General features: G+C 41.8%; 1 protein-coding gene and 1 pseudogene across 2 annotated transcripts; one reads left to right on the top strand and one right to left on the bottom strand.

The window, feature by feature from the left end:
* Positions 1-6,397: 6,397 nt before the first annotated feature.
* Positions 6,398-6,720, top strand: LOC149981300 (protein reprimo A-like; annotated as a pseudogene).
* A 2,201-nt stretch (positions 6,721-8,921) lies between these two features.
* gtsf1 (gametocyte specific factor 1) lies at positions 8,922-14,657 on the bottom strand. Of its 2 annotated transcripts, XM_021616533.3 has the most exons (8): positions 14,530-14,657; positions 14,068-14,228; positions 10,684-10,790; positions 10,425-10,551; positions 10,237-10,320; positions 9,977-10,040; positions 9,782-9,852; positions 8,922-9,621 (listed from the first exon to the last, which is right to left on the bottom strand). In XM_021616533.3, coding segments are annotated over exons 2-8 (552 nt in total). In that variant the 5' UTR covers positions 14,165-14,228; positions 14,530-14,657; the 3' UTR covers positions 8,922-9,619. The 2 variants fall into 2 exon arrangements, with proteins under 2 accessions (XP_021472208.1, XP_021472210.1); XM_021616535.3 differs by lacking the exon at positions 14,530-14,657 and having other exon boundaries at positions 14,068-14,270.
* Positions 14,658-16,924: the final 2,267 nt, after the last annotated feature.

The raw sequence follows: 16,924 nt of genomic DNA, 5'->3' as shown, positions 1-16,924 counted from the left end.
TCTGTAAATTATAACAGAACCATTCTATCTGCAATGATTGAATTCCAACTTTAGTCATAAAGAACAGCATTTAAATGTGAGCTACACGTCATGTGATGGGAGGCATTGGCATTTGATAAAATGCACCCATTGCATTCTTATACCCTGGTGGCATCATAGTTTGTACAAAAATGCCGTAGCCTCATCCTAGGGGTAGTCCTACCAACTGACACTGCATGTTCAGATTCAGCATAGATAGATATGGCGAGCTGGGACAAGCAGAATGCCCCGCTCAAAACAGCCGGCGAGTCTGGCTCAGTCAAAAACAAAACAAAATGTACACGGTAGAGACAAACTAACTTATGGCCATTGATAGTGGTGTGGGGGCTGTGCTTTGGCAAAGTGGGTGGGGTTATATCCTTCCTGTTTGGCCCTGTCCGGGGGTGTCCTCGGATGGGGCCACAGTGTCTCCTGACCCCTCCTGTCTCGGCCTCCAGTATTTATGCTGCAGTAGTTTATGTGTCGGGGGGGCTAGGGTCAGTTTGTTATATCTGGAGTACTTCTCCTGTCCTATTCGGTGTCCTGTGTGAATCTAAGTGTGCGTTCTCTAATTCTCTCCTCTCTTTCTTTCTCTCTCTCGGAGGACCTGAGCCCTAGGACCATGCCCCAGGACTACCTGACATGATGACTCCTTGCTGTCCCCAGTCCACCTGGCCGTGCTGCTGCTCCAGTTTCAACTGACCTGAGCCCTAGGACCATGCCCCAGGACTACCTGACATGATGACTCCTTGCAGTCCCCAGTCCACCTGACCGTGCTGCTGCTCCAGTTTCAACTGTTCTGCCTTATTATTATTCGACCATGCTGGTCATTTATGAACATTTGAACATCTTGGCCATGTTCTGTTATAATCTCCACCCGGCACAGCCAGAAGAGGACTGGCCACCCCACATAGCTTGGTTCCTCTCTAGGTTTCTTCCTAGGTTTTGGCCTTTCTAGGGAGTTTTTCCTAGCCACTGTGCTTCTACACCTGCATTGCTTGCTGTTTGGGGTTTTAGGCTGGGTTTCTGTACAGCACTTTGAGATATCAGCTGATGTACGAAGGGCTATACAAATAAATTTGTTTTTGATTTGATTAACAAACATTATAACAGCCATTTGCATCAGAGGCAAACTGAGTATTTTTACTTTGTAGTTTGTCATTAGTTATAAAAACAGTAACAATTGTTTATTTCTTTCTGACATTTTTCCATCATCTGTCGGTTTATAGTTAGTATTGACTTTCACCGCTTCCAGCTCTACAATTCTCCACTTTCGCCACTTAACATAGTCCGGCGTCCCACAGCTGTGCTAAACGAGCACGTCCCTTCTCGCTTTTGTGGAGCGATAGGTAAGGATGCTTCTAAGGTTGACTGTTTTCGATGTGTGCAGAGGGTTCCTGATTCAAGCCCAGGTTTGGACGAGAGGGACGAAAGCAACACTGTTACACAAACACACCTGAATCAGCCAATCAAGGTCTTGAGGAACAGTGCGCATATTCACAAAACATTTCTTATGCAAAAACTTAAGAAGCTTCTTAAAAAATATATAATAAAGTTCATAAGATAGTTCATTAGTGCAATTCCTCAACAATATCTTAAGATTGAATGATTTTCCTACAAACTTCTCAAATATCTTGTTAGAATCTTCTTAAGATGTTTGTTCCTAGGCAACCGGCAATCATGTTAGCATATTTCTTACTGAGATTACTGTTCTAAAACATTTGTATTACTTTCATTTTTTAAATTTTACCTTTATTTAACTAGGCAAGTCAGTTTGTGAGTGTTTTAAACAAGTTCAATTGATTTCATGAGCATATTCTCTCACTGCCCTGAGTTTAAGACAAGGGTTTAGCCATCTTATAATTAAGAACAAATCCCAAAACATTTTGCTTAAGGTGAAACATAAGAAATAACGCAGAACCTTTCCAATAAACTTTGAGGAATAGCAACTTTGCTTTACTTTCTTCATAAATCTATAGTTGATGAAAAAATGGCAGTTAAGAAATAAGAAATTAAGGTTTTGTGAATCTGGGCCCAGGTCCAAGGAGGGTTAGCCACCCCGTTCTAGAATGGTTGGTTGAGAATCACAGATCAGCTCTTAGACATAAACAAACTGCACAAAAACTGAAATATCACATTTACATAAGTACTTTGTTGAAGCACCTTTGGCAGCAAATTACAAACTTGAATCTTCTTGAGTATGACGCTATAAGCTTGGCACACCTGTATTTGGGGAGTTTCTCCCAATCTTCTCTGCAGGTCCTCTCAAGTTCTGTCAGGTTGGATGGGGAGCGTTGCTTCACAGCTATTTTCAGGTGTCTCCAGAGATGTTAGATCATTTTCAAGTCCGGGCTCTGGCTAGGCACTCAAAGTCCTGAAGCCACTCCAGCGTTTTCTTGGCTGTGTGCTTAGGGTAATGGTTCTGTTGGAAGGTGAACCTTTGCCCCAGTTGGAGGTCATGAGCGCTCTGGAGCAGGTTTTCATCAAGGAGCTCTCTGTACTTTGCTCAGTTCCTCGATCCTGACTAGTCTCCCAGTCCCTGCCGTTGAAAAAACATCACCACAGCATGAAGATGCCACCACCAGGCGGGTTGTCATGTGCCTTTTAGTGAAGAGTGGCTTCCGTCTGGACACTCTACCATAAAGGCCTGATTGGTGAGGTGCTGCAGAGGCTGTTGTCCTTCTGGAACCTTCTCCCATTTCTACATAGGAACTCTGGAGCTCTGTCAGAGTGACCATCGGGTTCTTGGTCACCTCCCTGACCAAGGCCCTTCTCCCCCAATTGCTCAGTTTGGCTGGGCGGACAGCTCTAGGAAGAGTCTTGGTGCCTCCAAACTTATTCAATTTAAGAATGATGGAGGCCACTGTGTTCTTGGGGACCTTCTATGCCGCAGACATTTTTTTTGGTGCCACTCCCAGATATGTGCCGACACAATCCTGTCTCGGAGCTCTACGTACAATTCCTTCAACCTCATGGCATGGTTTTTGCTCTGGCATGCACTGTCAACAGTGGGACATTAGACAGGTGTGTGCCTTTCCAAATCATCAAATCAATTGATTTTACCACAGGTGGACTCCAATCAAGTTGTAGAAACATCAAGGATGATCAATGGAAACAGGATGCACCTGAGCCCAATTTCAAGTTTTATAGTAAAGGGTCTGAATTTATATTTTTATTTAAACAAGGCAAATCATTTAAGAACAAATTCTTATTTACAATGACGGCCTACCCCGGAAGACGCTGAGCCAATTGTGCGCCACCCTATGGGACTCCCAATCATGGCTGGATGTGATACTGCCTGAATACTTAGGTAAATTAGATATCCTTTTTCATTTTTAATACTTTTGCAAAAATATCTAAAAACCTGTTCTCACTTTGTCATTATGGGGTATTGTGTGTAGATTGATGAACATTTTTTATTTAATCCATTTTAGAATAAGGCTGTAACGTAACAAAATGTGGAAAAAGGGGGGTCTGAATACTTTCTGAATGCAATGTATGTGTAGGCCAAGGGAATCCTAACCCATGTGTCTAAACCAATGACCATCAAGTAGTTTCCAGGCAATAAGGAACGTTTATTGCAGTTTCTTGTCCACATATTGTAGGACATAGGCCTACATAACTATAATTTTAGCAGCTCAACCAATGCAACGAAACTGGTATTTCACTACGAGAATCACACAAATGCATTGAATCCAACTGTAAAAGGGAGTAGAAAGTCATGACTTGATTAGATTCCTCCAAGAGTACACCATGTTCCTAGGGGGACTCATATTCTCTCAACCCAGATGGCAACACAGAAGGAGACAGACAGTCCTCTGAACACCTCCAATATTAGCCTCCACTTTAAAAATAGCCAGTCATCATATGAAATCAATAATGTCACTTAGAAGCGACTGAGTGTGTGTTGGCAGGGCAAGTCCCTTCCAGGATTAACACCCCACTTGCGGCCTTGGGGCTCTGTAACCGTAACCGATACAGCTCATGCTTGCTCACATGGACACTTGAGGAACATGGACATTTGAGATATGAAGTAAAAACTGCCCATGGAAGATAACATAGTATCCCCAAAGTCCTTAAGGAAGCAGCCTGGACAGGTTTATCCAAATTCTAGTCCCCCTATAATCTCTTTAGGCTAGTTGCTGAAATTGATTCCATGAATAATTAATGGCAAGGGGAAAACAAATCTATAGTAGGTCTTGATGTATAGCAACACATGTATGAAAGATTACATCTTTAAAATGCTAAATGTATTTGCGGCATACATAGTTAAGTATGATTCAATAACTGTCTCTACAGTGAATTGTGTGTAAACCTAAGTAGACTTTCCAGCTACAAATGGATTAACAGTGCCATCAGGTGGCCTTGAAGAGATGCAAAGGCAGCCCAAGAAAGGGAGAAGAGGGCAAACACTCACACGTCTCCTTTAAAAATACTTACAGTGGGGCAAAAAAGTATTTAGTCAGCCACCAATTGTGCATGTTCTCCCACTTAAAAAGATGAGAGGCCTGTAATTTCATCATAGGTACACTTCAACTATGACAGACAAAATGAGAAGAAAAAAAATCGAGAAAATCACATTGTAGGATTTTTAATGAATTTATTTGCAAATTATGGTGGAAAATAAGTATTTGGTCAATAACAAAAGTTTATCTCAATACTTTGTTATATACCCTTTGTTGGCAATGACAAAGGTCAAACGTTTTCTGTAAGTCTTCACAAGGTTTTCACACACTGTTGCTGGTATTTTGGCCCATTCCTCCATGCAGATCTCCTCTAGAGCAGTGATGTTTTGGGGCTGTTGCTGGGCAACACGGGCTTTCAACTCCATCCAAAGATTTTCTATGGGGTTGAGATCTGGAGACTGGCTAGGCCACTCCAGGACTTTGAAATGCTTCTTACGAAGCCACTCCTTCGTTGCCCGGGCGGTGTGTTTGGGATCATTGTCATGCTGAAAGACCCAGCCACATTTCATCTTCAATGCCCTTGCTGATGGAAGGAGGTTGTCACTCAAAATCTCACGATACATGGCCCCATTCATTCTTTCCTTTACACGGATCAGTCGTCCTGGTCCCTTTGCAGAAAAACAGCCCCAAAGCATGATGTTTCCACCCCCATGCTTCACAGTAGGTATGGTGTTCTTTGGATGCATTCTCAGCATTCTTTGTCCTCCAAACACAACTCAACTCGTCTTTACCAAAAAGTTATATTTTGGTTTCATCTGACCATATGACATTCTCCCAATCTTCTTCTGGATCATCCAAATGCTCTCTAGCAAACTTCAGACGGGCCTGGACATGTACTGGCTTAAGCAGGGGGACACGTCTGGCACTGCAGGATTTGAGTCCCTGGCGGCGTAGTGTGTTACTGATGGTAGGCTTTGTTACTTTGGTCCCAGCTCTCTGTAGGTCATTCACTAGGTCCCCCCGTGTGGTTCTGGGATTTTTGCTCACCGTTCTTGTGATCATTTTGACCCCATGGGGTGAGATCTTGCGTGGAGCCCCAGATCGAGGGAGATTATCATTGGTCTTGTATGTCTTCCATTTCCTAATATTTGCTCCCACAGTTGATTTCTTCAAACCAAGCTGCTTACCTATTGCAGATTCAGTCTTCCCAGCCTGGTTCAGGTCTACAATTTTGTTTCTGGTGTCCTTTGACAGCTCTTTGGTCTTGGCCATAGTGGAGTTTGGAGTGTGACTGTTTGAGGTTGTGGACAGGTGTCTTTTGTACTGATAACAAGTTCAAACAGGTGCCATTAATACAGGTAATGAGTGGAGGACAGAGGAGCCTCTTAAAGAAGAAGTTACAGGTCTGTGAGAGCCATAAATCTTGCTTGTTTGTAGGTAAATAAATTCATAAAAAATCCTACAATGTGATTTTCTGGATTTTTTTTCTCATTTTGTCTGTCATAGTTGAAGTGTACCTATGATGAAAATTACAGGCCTCTCTCATCTTTTTAAGTGGGAGAACTTGCACAATTGGTGGCTGACTAAATACTTTTTTGCCCCACTGTATGTCAGAAACCTAGCTTGGCAAAGAAGCCTCAGAGAGCAGAGTATCACTACAGAAAAACAATGAAAGTCTTTGAAGTCTAGTTTTTAATTGAATACATTGTGAACCTTGACATTCTCACTTAAATTCTGACTGTCGTCATTCAAAAATGAAATGAACCTCGTCATTTAGTTGTTCTTGAAATGTCATATTTTGGGAAGCTTCACTGGGAATTCAAGAATGTAATATATTTTCTGAGCATCATGAAACAGCTGACATTTCGCTTCTTGCATAAAGAAAACGACGGAATAACCTCATAGAGTTTGTTAAATCATATTGAAGAGAGAAAAAAGAAAGTATCAGAAAAAAATATATATATTTCACTAACATGGATGTTGCATGGGAGATCATTAATAGGACGTTGTCTAGAGAAGAGCACTCTGGATTTGACACTGTGTGTGGAAGCAGCAACCTTTCAGCAGCTGCATCAGTTATCACCAAAAACAGATTCAGTGTGACTCATCCTGAGGAAAATGACCTCTTCACGTGGTGCAGATCGCTATGCTGCGCGTATTGTCGCTCACTGATTTTTTGGCATTATTTTCCTTGGCTGCAATCTTCTAATTAAATGAGAAAGTATGATCAAATCTGCTTGTAGAAGACTGGAGACGGTCTCAAGACCATGAAAGGATCATGGTAGTTTCAATGTAGGATTGTAACCCTACTTGTGTTTAAAGACATGCATAAAGTAATGTCATTTCTTTACATCTTTATATGCATTTTAAAATAAAATATTTAGTATGTTCCTTGAATATATATTTTATAGCTCTTCTTTTAAAAGTTTAACTGTCAAACATTGGGGTTTTCTTTTCATAGCCTCTATACCAATGCTATAGAATGTGTCACCATCCATGCAGGAATATCAATAAAACCCATGTGTGGGAGATCAGTAAACCTCTTGTAATTTGTTTTTAAACTTGTGCACATTATCATTACCTAATACCCCGTCTAAAATAACATTCATGCAAATAGCTCACGTCAAAGAAAAGGCAAGTGTTGAGCCCTACTGTGACTTCTAAAAGCACTGTTGCTAAATACATACTATATAGAAATTCAAACTCAACTCTGGACTGAGAAGCCATTCACCATTCCCCTTTAAAATCAGGAACTGATTTTGACCTATGCCACCAGGTGGGTGCAATTAATTATCAGGTAGAACAGAAAACCAGCAGGATCCGGACCTCGTACGGTAAGAGTTGCGTACCCATGCTATATAGTTATTAGTTACACATTTCAAATATGGACAGTGCAGGGATATTTTTACCCCCGATCATCTTGATAAAGGACCATACCTGACAATTATATTTTAAACACAGTTGTATTTAATGGATTACATAAAATTGGAAACAAATAACAGTAGGCTACACCAACATTCAATTTCCATTCATACAACGTGTTGGGTAAATTGCCACAGTAGATGTGTCTTGGTAAACAATGAAATCTTTTATTTCAGGTGTATGGAATGAATGTCAAATAGTACAAATCTCCCATGGTCTGTTCAAAGTAGGACTAAGTTGTTCCGATGGTAATACCCACCAGCGGGCAAACATATCTTCAAAGACTATGGCAGCAAGCAGGACTAAGGTGACACCAGAGATCACTACTTGGAAATAACCAGTTTTGGCATGGACATTGCATTGAGGACTGCCACCATTTTAACATAGTCAACTGGGTGGGACTTCCTATGGGTTTAGGAAGGACCACACAATTCCATCCAGGTCATTAAGAGGGATAAGCCAATGAATTCTGTGAGCAAACATTCCATAACTGCAGGTGGCAGTAACCAAGATGGAATAGGAAGCAAGACATCCCACACTGCTTTTTTGTGGTTCATATATAGTCAATGAACTAAGCAGACCAGACCCTGCTGCTAATGCATTGGCCCAATTAAAAATAATTCCCCAATGGTAAACAGTTGAAGGAGCCGCACAGCTATGTTACAATGGGATGCCAGACTATCGCATCTGGACTATGATTTACGCTTTGTCTTGCTAAATTAATGTTTATGGCTGAGAAAATAAACAAATGTTTTCAAATGGTTTTGACATTTTGCATTATTCAAGAGTCTAGTATGATAGATGCATGAAAAGTTGCTTGCATAGCTAGCTGAATAGTTTCCCTGTTTAGCCATAGTCCAGTAGGCGATCTACTCCGATATCAGAGGATTCGTCAGAGCGTGCTTGAGCGCAGAATAGCTGATGAATTTACAAACACGCAACACCTGTTATGACCGTGTCAGGAAACGTCGGCATTAAAAAAATTCAATGTGTTGCCAGCAGCAAATATTTATTTACCAACACTCTAGATAACATGAGAAGAGCAGAACCAGCTGTGTTAGTAAATTGTCAGATTGAGGTTCTGTCATTTGTATCTGGAAGTAAATTAGCTAGCCAACTTTAGCCAGTTAGCTTGGTAATCGACTGTGGTTGTAATGTCAGAATGCTCGGATGAACCCTACTCCTCGGCCAGAGCGTCCAGTGTGAACTGAACGCTCTGAATTTACAAACGCCTTTGAGCGCACTCTGGCACTCCCAGTGAATTTACGAACACACCATGTATGGTACATTTGAGCCAAACCCCCTCCGGCTCGTGACATTCCCGTTGCTAATGTGAATGTCAATTTGAATTTAGTCCCTATACCTCTATCTGCAGTTTGAGTTACCAAACTTGGCTTTATACTTGTTCAAACAACACACTCCAGATGGCAGTACGCACCCTTTGTTTACCACCTCAGAAGTAGTAGAACGTTGACTAATCCAAATAGACAGGTTGGTTGTTTAGCAACAAAACCAACACATGCGCAACTATGGAGCAAAACAGACAGGGTTGGCTTAAATTATTAACAAACTATATTTTGTCTCTAATGTTTATTGAAAACAAACTTTGCACAACGAGCACTTGTCACAAATACATTGTCACAGTTGTCGGTTAGCTAGCGAATTTCAGCCATGTTAGCATATAGGTGGCGTCGGACAAAACATTGTAACAAGATACAAGCTGAAACGAATCCCTTACAATACGATTCCCCTAATGGTAGCTTCTCTTGTGCCCAACATGCAAATTGTAGACATTAAAACCTTCATGAGGACAGAACATTACCTCCATTTTTGTGTAATTACAGGCCAAAATCCAATAATATACAACACACTGGCAAAAGATCAAAGCAAGATTCATTATGAGGCTAAATCAACTTTACAGTCAGCATAATGAGCATCTTGATATCTGATATGTGCAATACAGGGAGAATATATTCATCTGCAGTAGGGCATCAGGAACATACATCAACAGCCTACATGCAGAGTTAGTATAGGGAAACACTTCTGCAAAAAAGCCTTTTAATAACAAAAAAGGGGACACAAACCCCAATCACCATGTCTAAGGTTAGGTTACAAAGCATGCATTTATAGTCAAACAAAATAGTCAATGGGATTTCTCAAATGTGTCCATAATCAAGTCAAAGTGAGATAAAACATGCATCTGTGATATAAAACTTAACTGCAAGACAGCCTCTTGACTTCCAACTTTTGTCATTCATTCTGCCCTTTGTCAGTCCTGAACAAAAATAATGAGAAATACAATGAGCCTAAGAGTGACAAGTGAACACCTGACCACAAGCTTTTAAGTGAGACAGTACAGCAAGAAAAGACAGCATGGCTCCAAACCATAAGAAATACAGAATGCTGTAACATGAAACAGATCAAACATGACTTACACATTTTCCAGGGCAGAGTTCTTGGAGCTCGGAGTCCAGGAGTAAGATTATTTGTAGTGCATGGCTCAGTCCTAAAAAAAGAAGAAGAAAAGACTACACTTAAAAGTATGTTTTAAATGTGAAAATATTAACCAGCTCTGTTTCAAATATCTAGTAGCAATGAACTCCACTGCAAACTTTGTGTGGTTAGCTGACCTGTTCTGACTGATCAGGTTTGTGGACACTCCCCATACGAAAGGCACTGAAGAAATATCAGCTTCTACAAAAAGAAAAGGCTGCATTTAAATAAAATGCTGCCGATGGAAATCAATGGAAAATCTCCAGCATAACAATCTGAAAAGTTGCATTCACTGCATCAGTCCACAGAGTGTGCAGAAGTTGTGAAACAAATAAATGCATACATGGCATCTTTGCTTTGAGTACACACGCATAATCAGCAGTTTGTGAGAGAGTACCTTTATCCCAGTCCTCATCACAGTTGGTGTTCGTCCAGGTGCTAACAGGTACCTGCCATTTGCTCTGCACCTCAGCGCTGCCCACTGGAAATCACAGAACCTGGTTAGACTCACTAAAGGGTGCAAATAGGCTTATCATTGAATAATGCAAATACAGAAAGAGTAAAAACAAAACAAGAAAGGCTCACAGTCTTCTGCATTCACAGATATTCTGTCAACACAGTTAGCAATGTGGTGTGAAAGCTCATGCTTGGGCATCAGGTGGCGGGCGTTGAAAGGGCACGTTTTTAATTCACTGGCCAGTTTAGGGTGGTTCTACAGGAAAGGACAAGAGGACAGCTGAATAACTTGTTTTGCCATGTACTAACTGACTATATTAGCAACATTTAAGATGACATGGCACAACATCATATTGCGCCTTCAACATTCCTTCCTGTAGCTACTAACTTTGCTGCACTTGATCAGATGGTATGGAAAGCGGCAGGCACGGATCTGATGGTTCTTGTCGTATGGACACTGAAGGAGTTTATTTGGATCACAGGCATCTTCTGGATCTATTGACAACAGAGAAAATAATGCCATGGAGCCAAGTTAACACCAAGGAAATTACTTAGTTAGAATGAGCTAAAAGTAGACTAATGTAGGCAAGGTGTCAAATCAAAATCAAACGTTATTAGTCACATGCGCCTATTACAACAGGTATAGATAGACCTTACAGTGAAATGCTTACTTACGAGCCCCTAAACAATGCAGTTGAAAAAAATATGGGTAAAAAAACTAATAAAAGCAACAAGTAATTAAAGAGCAGCAGTGAAATAACAATAGCAAGACTATATACAGGGGGGTACCGGTACAGAGTCAATGTGCAGGAGCTACAGTTAGTTGAGGGAATATGTACATGTAGGTAGAGTTATCAAAGTGACTATGCATAGATGATAACAACAGAGAGTAATAGGAGTGTAAGAGGGGGTGGCGGCAATGCAAATAGTCTCAGTAGCCATTTGATTAGATATTCAGGAGTCTTATGGCTTGGGGGTAGAAGCTGTTAAGAAGCCTCTTGGACCAAGACTTGGCGTGCGGTAGCAGAGAGAACAGTCCGACTAGGGTGGCTGGAGTCTTAGGCAATTTTTAGGGCCTTTCTCTGACAGCTCCTGGTATAGAGGTCCTGGATGGCAGGAAGCTTGGCCCCAGTGTTGTACTGGGCCGTTTGCAATACCCTCTGTTGTGCCTTACGGTCAGAGGCCGAGCAGTTGCAATACCAGGCAGTGATGCAACCACTCAGGATGCTCTTGATGGTGCAGCTGTAAAATCTTGAGGATCCGAGGACCCATGCCAAATCTTTTCAGTCCCCTGAGGGGGGAATAGGTTTTGTTGTGCCCTCTTCACAACTGTCTTTGGACTATGTTCATTTGTTGGTGAAGTGGACACTCAACCTGCACCACTACAGCCCTGTCGATGAGAATGGGGGAGTGCGCGGTCCTCTATTTCCTGTCGTCCACAATCATCTCCTTTGTCTTGATCACGTTGATGGAGAGGTTGTTGTCCTGGCACCACACAGCCAGGTCTCTGACCACCTCCATATAGGCTGTCTTGTCAGTGATCAGGCCTACCACGGTTGTGTCATCAGCAAACGTAATGACGGTGTTGGAGTCATGCCTGGCCATGCAGTCACGAGTGAACAGGGAGTACAGGAGGGGAACTGAGCACGCACCCCTGAGGGGCCCCTGTGTTGAGGATCGGTGTGGCGGATGTGTCGTTACCTACCCTTACCACCTGGGGGCGGCCCATTAGGAAGTCCAGGATCCAGTTGCAGAGGGAGGTATTCAGTCCCAGGGTCCTTAGCTTATTGATGAGCTTTGAGGGCACTATGGTGTTGAACGCTGAGCTGTAGTCAATGAATAGCATTCTCACATAGGTGTTCCTTTTGTCCAGGTGGGAAAGGGCAGTGTGGAGTGCAATAGAAATGGCATCATCTGTGAATCTGTTGGAGCGGTATGCAAATTGGAGTGGGTCTAGGGTTTCTGGGATAATGTTGTTTATGTGAGCCATGACCAACCTTTCAAAGCACTTCATGGCTACAGTCGTAAGAGCTACAGGTCGGTAGTCATTTAGGCAGGCTACCTTAGTGGAGTTCTTGGGCACAGGGACTATGGTGGTCTGTTTGTTGGTATTACAGACTTGGACAGGGAGAGGTTGAAAATGTCAGTGAAGTCACTTGCCAGTTGGTGTCACTGGTCGCTCTCGACTGTGCTTCTCTTTGTAGTCTAATGGTTTGCAAGCGCTGCCACATCCGAACGAGCGTCAGAGCCGGTGTAGTAAGATTCGATCTTAGTCCTGTATTGACGCTTTGCCTGTTTGATGGTTCGTCAGAGGGCATAGCGGAATTTCTCATAAACTTCCGGGTTAGAGTCCCCCTCCTTGAAAGCGGCAGCTCTAGCCTTTAGCTCAGTGCGGATGTTGCCTGTAATCCATGGCTTCTGGTATGTACGTACGGTCACTGTGGGGACGACGTCATCGATGCACTTATTGATGAAGCCAATGACTGATGTGTACTCCTCAACGGCGTCTGAGGATTCCCGGAACATATTCCAGTCAGTGCTAGCAAAACAGTCCTGTTGATCGAGTCACTGGTACTTCCTGCTTTAATTTTTGCTTGTAAACAGGAATCAGGAGGATAGAATTATGGTTTACCCAAATGCAGGGTGCGAATTACAGGGGAGCCAGGGCCAGCCACCTTGAATTAGATGTTAGCGCCCCTAAATGCAACTTAATTTTTATTTCACCTTTATTTAACCAGGTAGGCCAGTTGAGAAAAAGTTCTCATTTACAACTGCGACCTTTACAACTGTCTGCAAGACATCAATTAATGTAGGCCTAATCAATGGCAATGGCTGAATGTCATTGGGCACACTTTTTGGTGTTTTGTAAGAGATGTCTATTTCCATTCTTCAAATGGCGTGAGTAGGCTGGCTATACAAGCAGTTTGGATGATGGAATGGACGAACATGCACAGGTAGCCTACTTTTTGAAGTGATTTATTTGACAATCAAATGAAAATATCATGACTGGCTGTGTTCATGCCACTTTAAAAATGTAATATTTTCTCAGTTTAAATTACGTCTATTATTAAATTCATAAATAGAGACCCCCCGGATGTCATTGCGTAATTCGCACTCTGCCCAAATGGATCCAATCAAAAAGGGATAGTTAGGCCTAGGCGGATTGTACAATGAGACATATTTCACTGGATGTATAAACATGAAGCATCCAGTTGGTGGTTCCACCCACTTCCAGAGGAAGCCCACTGGCAGGCAGTGGATTTTGGCCAACATTCTGCAAATTCTCATCAATTAAACATTTGATCTCAATAAAAAGTTGTTCCAAAAAACTATAATCTGTTATAAACAGAGTGGACTAAGTTTTATAGACATTACCATTTGCAAAAAATATATTTTTAAAAGCAAGCTGTTTAGGAGCACAAACGCAAATTGAGTTAATGTAAACGCGCTATTCACAGTAGGCGTTCCCTAACAGAAATATGCATACTAAAACGCGCCAATGGGATATTGCTAGCGGGTGCTTGGCTCTGCCCACCATGACTCATTTGTCCCATTGGAAACAACAACCTGTGATCTCTTGGTTTAGTTATAGAAATCTTTGGTGCTAGTGCAGTATTCAAGCCTCTGTCATAGTCAGTTGATCACATCCGTGCAGGACAATTAGGTCACTAAAGACAGAGAAAAGTTAATTAAAGTATGAGAAGTCCCTAGGAGCCAACAATCAAAAATGGTAATTGATTGAAATGCAAAAGGCAATATATTTGACTCTTACCAGCCTTCTCCCCTTCCTCATCGTTCCAGCGTGGCAATGTCTCAGCTAGAGTAGTCTTCGAAGGACTACAAGTTGATCCAAATCGGATGGTAGACATCTTTCCTCGAAGTGTGGCCTGGTGGTCGCTGAAGCCAGGTTACCGATCTAATTTACTCAACAAGCTCGTAGCACGTGAAGATTTAAATTATCTTTCAGGTAAACGTTAGGTAGCTTACAATGTTACCACCATGATCATGCATTCAACCGCTGCCTACAGTTTGCGTTTCTAATTTGTACGTTTATTTTCCTGATACTAGCTAATAACATGTGGCATGGCCAGCTCACTAGCTAGGAACGTTTAAATAATGATTCTGCATAATAATGATAGCTCTTAAACTTTGCCTTTCTCTTGGCAATAAACAGATTTTTTAAAAGTAAAACAAGCAACGTCTTTAAAAATAACCATATTTAGCAAATATTCACCTTTTTAGTAAACTGAACTTGGAAGAGCGCGTGTAGATAGCTGTAGTGGAAATTGACTTCAACTTTTAAATACGGCAAAACACGGTTTGATCCAGTGGGTGTGTCCTACAATGTCAATCAGCCATGTCATTGGCTGTCAATCACGTTGCCACAACATATGTGACGCTCAGCGAATATACACTGAACAAAAATATAAACGCAACAATTTAAAAGATTTTACTTAGTTACAGTTCATATAAGGAAATTAAATTAATTAATTTGACTTCATTTATGTATTTCATTGGGAATACAGATGCAAAATATTTTATTTAACCTTTTATTTAACTAGGCAAGTCAGTTAGGAACAAATTCTTAAAAGGTATTGACGTGGATCAGAGAACCAGTCAGTACTTGGTGTGACCACCATGTGCTTCATGCAGTGCAACACATCTCCTTCCCATAGTTGATCAGGCTGTGTTGATTGTGGCCTGTGGAATGTTGTCCCACTCCTCTTCAATGGCTGTGCGAAGTTGTTGAATGTTGGCGGGAACTGGAACAGGCGGGTAGTACATGTCAAACATGCTCAATGTGTGACATGTCTGGTGAGTATGCAGGCCATGGAAGAACTGGGATATTTTCAGTTTTCAGGAATTCTGTACAGATCCTTGCAACATGGGGCTGTACATTATCATTATGAAACATAAGGTGATGGCGGCGGATAACTGGCATGACAATGGGCCTCCAGGATCTCGTCATGGTATCTCTGTGCATTTAAATTGCCATCGATAAAATGAAATGGTATTCGTTGTCTGTAGCTTATGTCTGCCCATACCATAACCCCACCGCCATCATGGGGCACTCTGTTAACAATGTTGACATTAGCAAACCACTCGCCCACATGACGCCATCTGCCCGGTACAGTTGAAACCGGGATTCATCAGTGAAGAGCACACTTCTCCAACGTGCCAGTGGCCATCGATGGTGAGCATTTGCACACTGAAGTTAGTTACGATGCCGAACTGCAGTCAAGTCAAGACCCTGGTGAGGACAATGAGCACGAACCACAGTTTCATCAGCTGTCCGGGAGGCTGGTCTCGGACAATCCAGCAGGTGAATAAGCCGGATGTGGAGGTCCCATTTGTATGTACAGTGGATTTGGAAACTATTCAGACCTCTTGACTTTTTCCACATTTTGTTACAGCCCTGTTCTAAAATTGATTAAATCGTTTTTTTCCCTCCCTTATCAGTCTACACACAATACCCCAAAATGACAAAGCAAAAACAGGTTTAGACATTTTTGCAAAAAAAAAAAAATGGTAAATGTGATTTTACGTTTATTTAAGTATTCAGACCTTTTACTCAGTACTTTGTTGAAGCATTTTTGGCAGCGATTTCAGCGTCGAGTCTTCTTGGGTATGACGCTACAAAATTGGCACACATGTATTTGGGGAGTTTCTCCCATTCTTCTCTCAAGATCTGACAGGTTGGATGGGGAGCACAGCTATTTTCAGGTCTCTCCAGAGATTTTTAAGTCCGGGCCACTCAAGGACATTCAGAGACATGTCCCGAAGCCACTCCTGCATTGTCTTGGCTATGTGCTTAGGGTTGTTGTCCTGTTGGAAGGTGAACCTTTGCCCCAGTCTGAGGTCCTGAGTGCTCTGGAGCAGGTTTTCATCAAGGATCACTCTGTACTTTGCTCCGTTCATCTTTCCCTCAATCCTGACTAGTCTCCCAGTCCCTGCCGCTGAAAAACATCCCCACAGCATGATCCTGCCACCACCATGCTTCACCATAGGGATGTGGCCAGGTTTCCTCCAGACGTGATTCTTGGCATCCAAATCATGTCCAATCAATTGAATTTACCACAGGTGGACCAGTAAAGTTGTAGAAACATCAAGGATGATTAATGGAAACAGGATGTACCTGAGCTTAATTTCGTGTCTCATAGTAAATTGTCTGAATACTTATGTAAATAAGGTATGTTTTATTTTTAATACATTTGCAAAAATGTCAACCTGTCTTTGTCATTATGGGGTATTGTGTGTAGATAAAGGATTATTTTTTAATACATTTTAGAATAAGGCTGTAACGTAACAATGTAGGGTCTGAATACTTTCCGAATGCACTGCATGTAAATCCTTTATGACCATATGTACCTCTGTGATTAATTATGATTTATTGTGCACAAAAGCGAATTAAATTGTTTCCACACATTATTTTGCATTTGCGAAATGGTCATGTGACGAGAAATGTGTATATTTTGGGAAGTGAGCACTCTGTTTGACCTGACGAAGAGCCTTTTATTGTCCCCAGCACAAGGTGAACCTGTGTAATGACCATGCCATTTAATCAGCTTCTTGATATGCCACACCTGGATTATCTTGGCAAAGGATCAATGCTGACAAAAAAATATGTA

The sequence above is a fragment of the Oncorhynchus mykiss genome, chromosome 9 (genome assembly GCF_057628025.1).
Source record: "Oncorhynchus mykiss isolate SJ-2025 chromosome 9, ASM5762802v1, whole genome shotgun sequence".
In the NCBI taxonomy this organism is placed as follows: domain Eukaryota; kingdom Metazoa; phylum Chordata; class Actinopteri; order Salmoniformes; family Salmonidae; genus Oncorhynchus; species Oncorhynchus mykiss.
This window is presented reverse-complemented; position numbering and strand designations above follow the sequence as displayed.

Bases quoted from the DNA above. Each gene is read 5' to 3' on its own strand.
- gtsf1 (XM_021616533.3), bottom strand. From the start codon at position 14,164: ATGTCTACCATCCGATTTGGATCAACTTGTAGTCCTTCGAAGACTACT. The intron at 10,791-14,067 runs GTAAGAGTCAAA...TGTTGTCAATAG, and splicing joins TGAGGAAGGGGAGAAGGCTG to ATCCAGAAGATGCCTGTGAT. The intron at 9,853-9,976 runs GTCAGCTAACCA...TTCTTTTTTTAG, and splicing joins AACCTGATCAGTCAGAACAG to GACTGAGCCATGCACTACAA.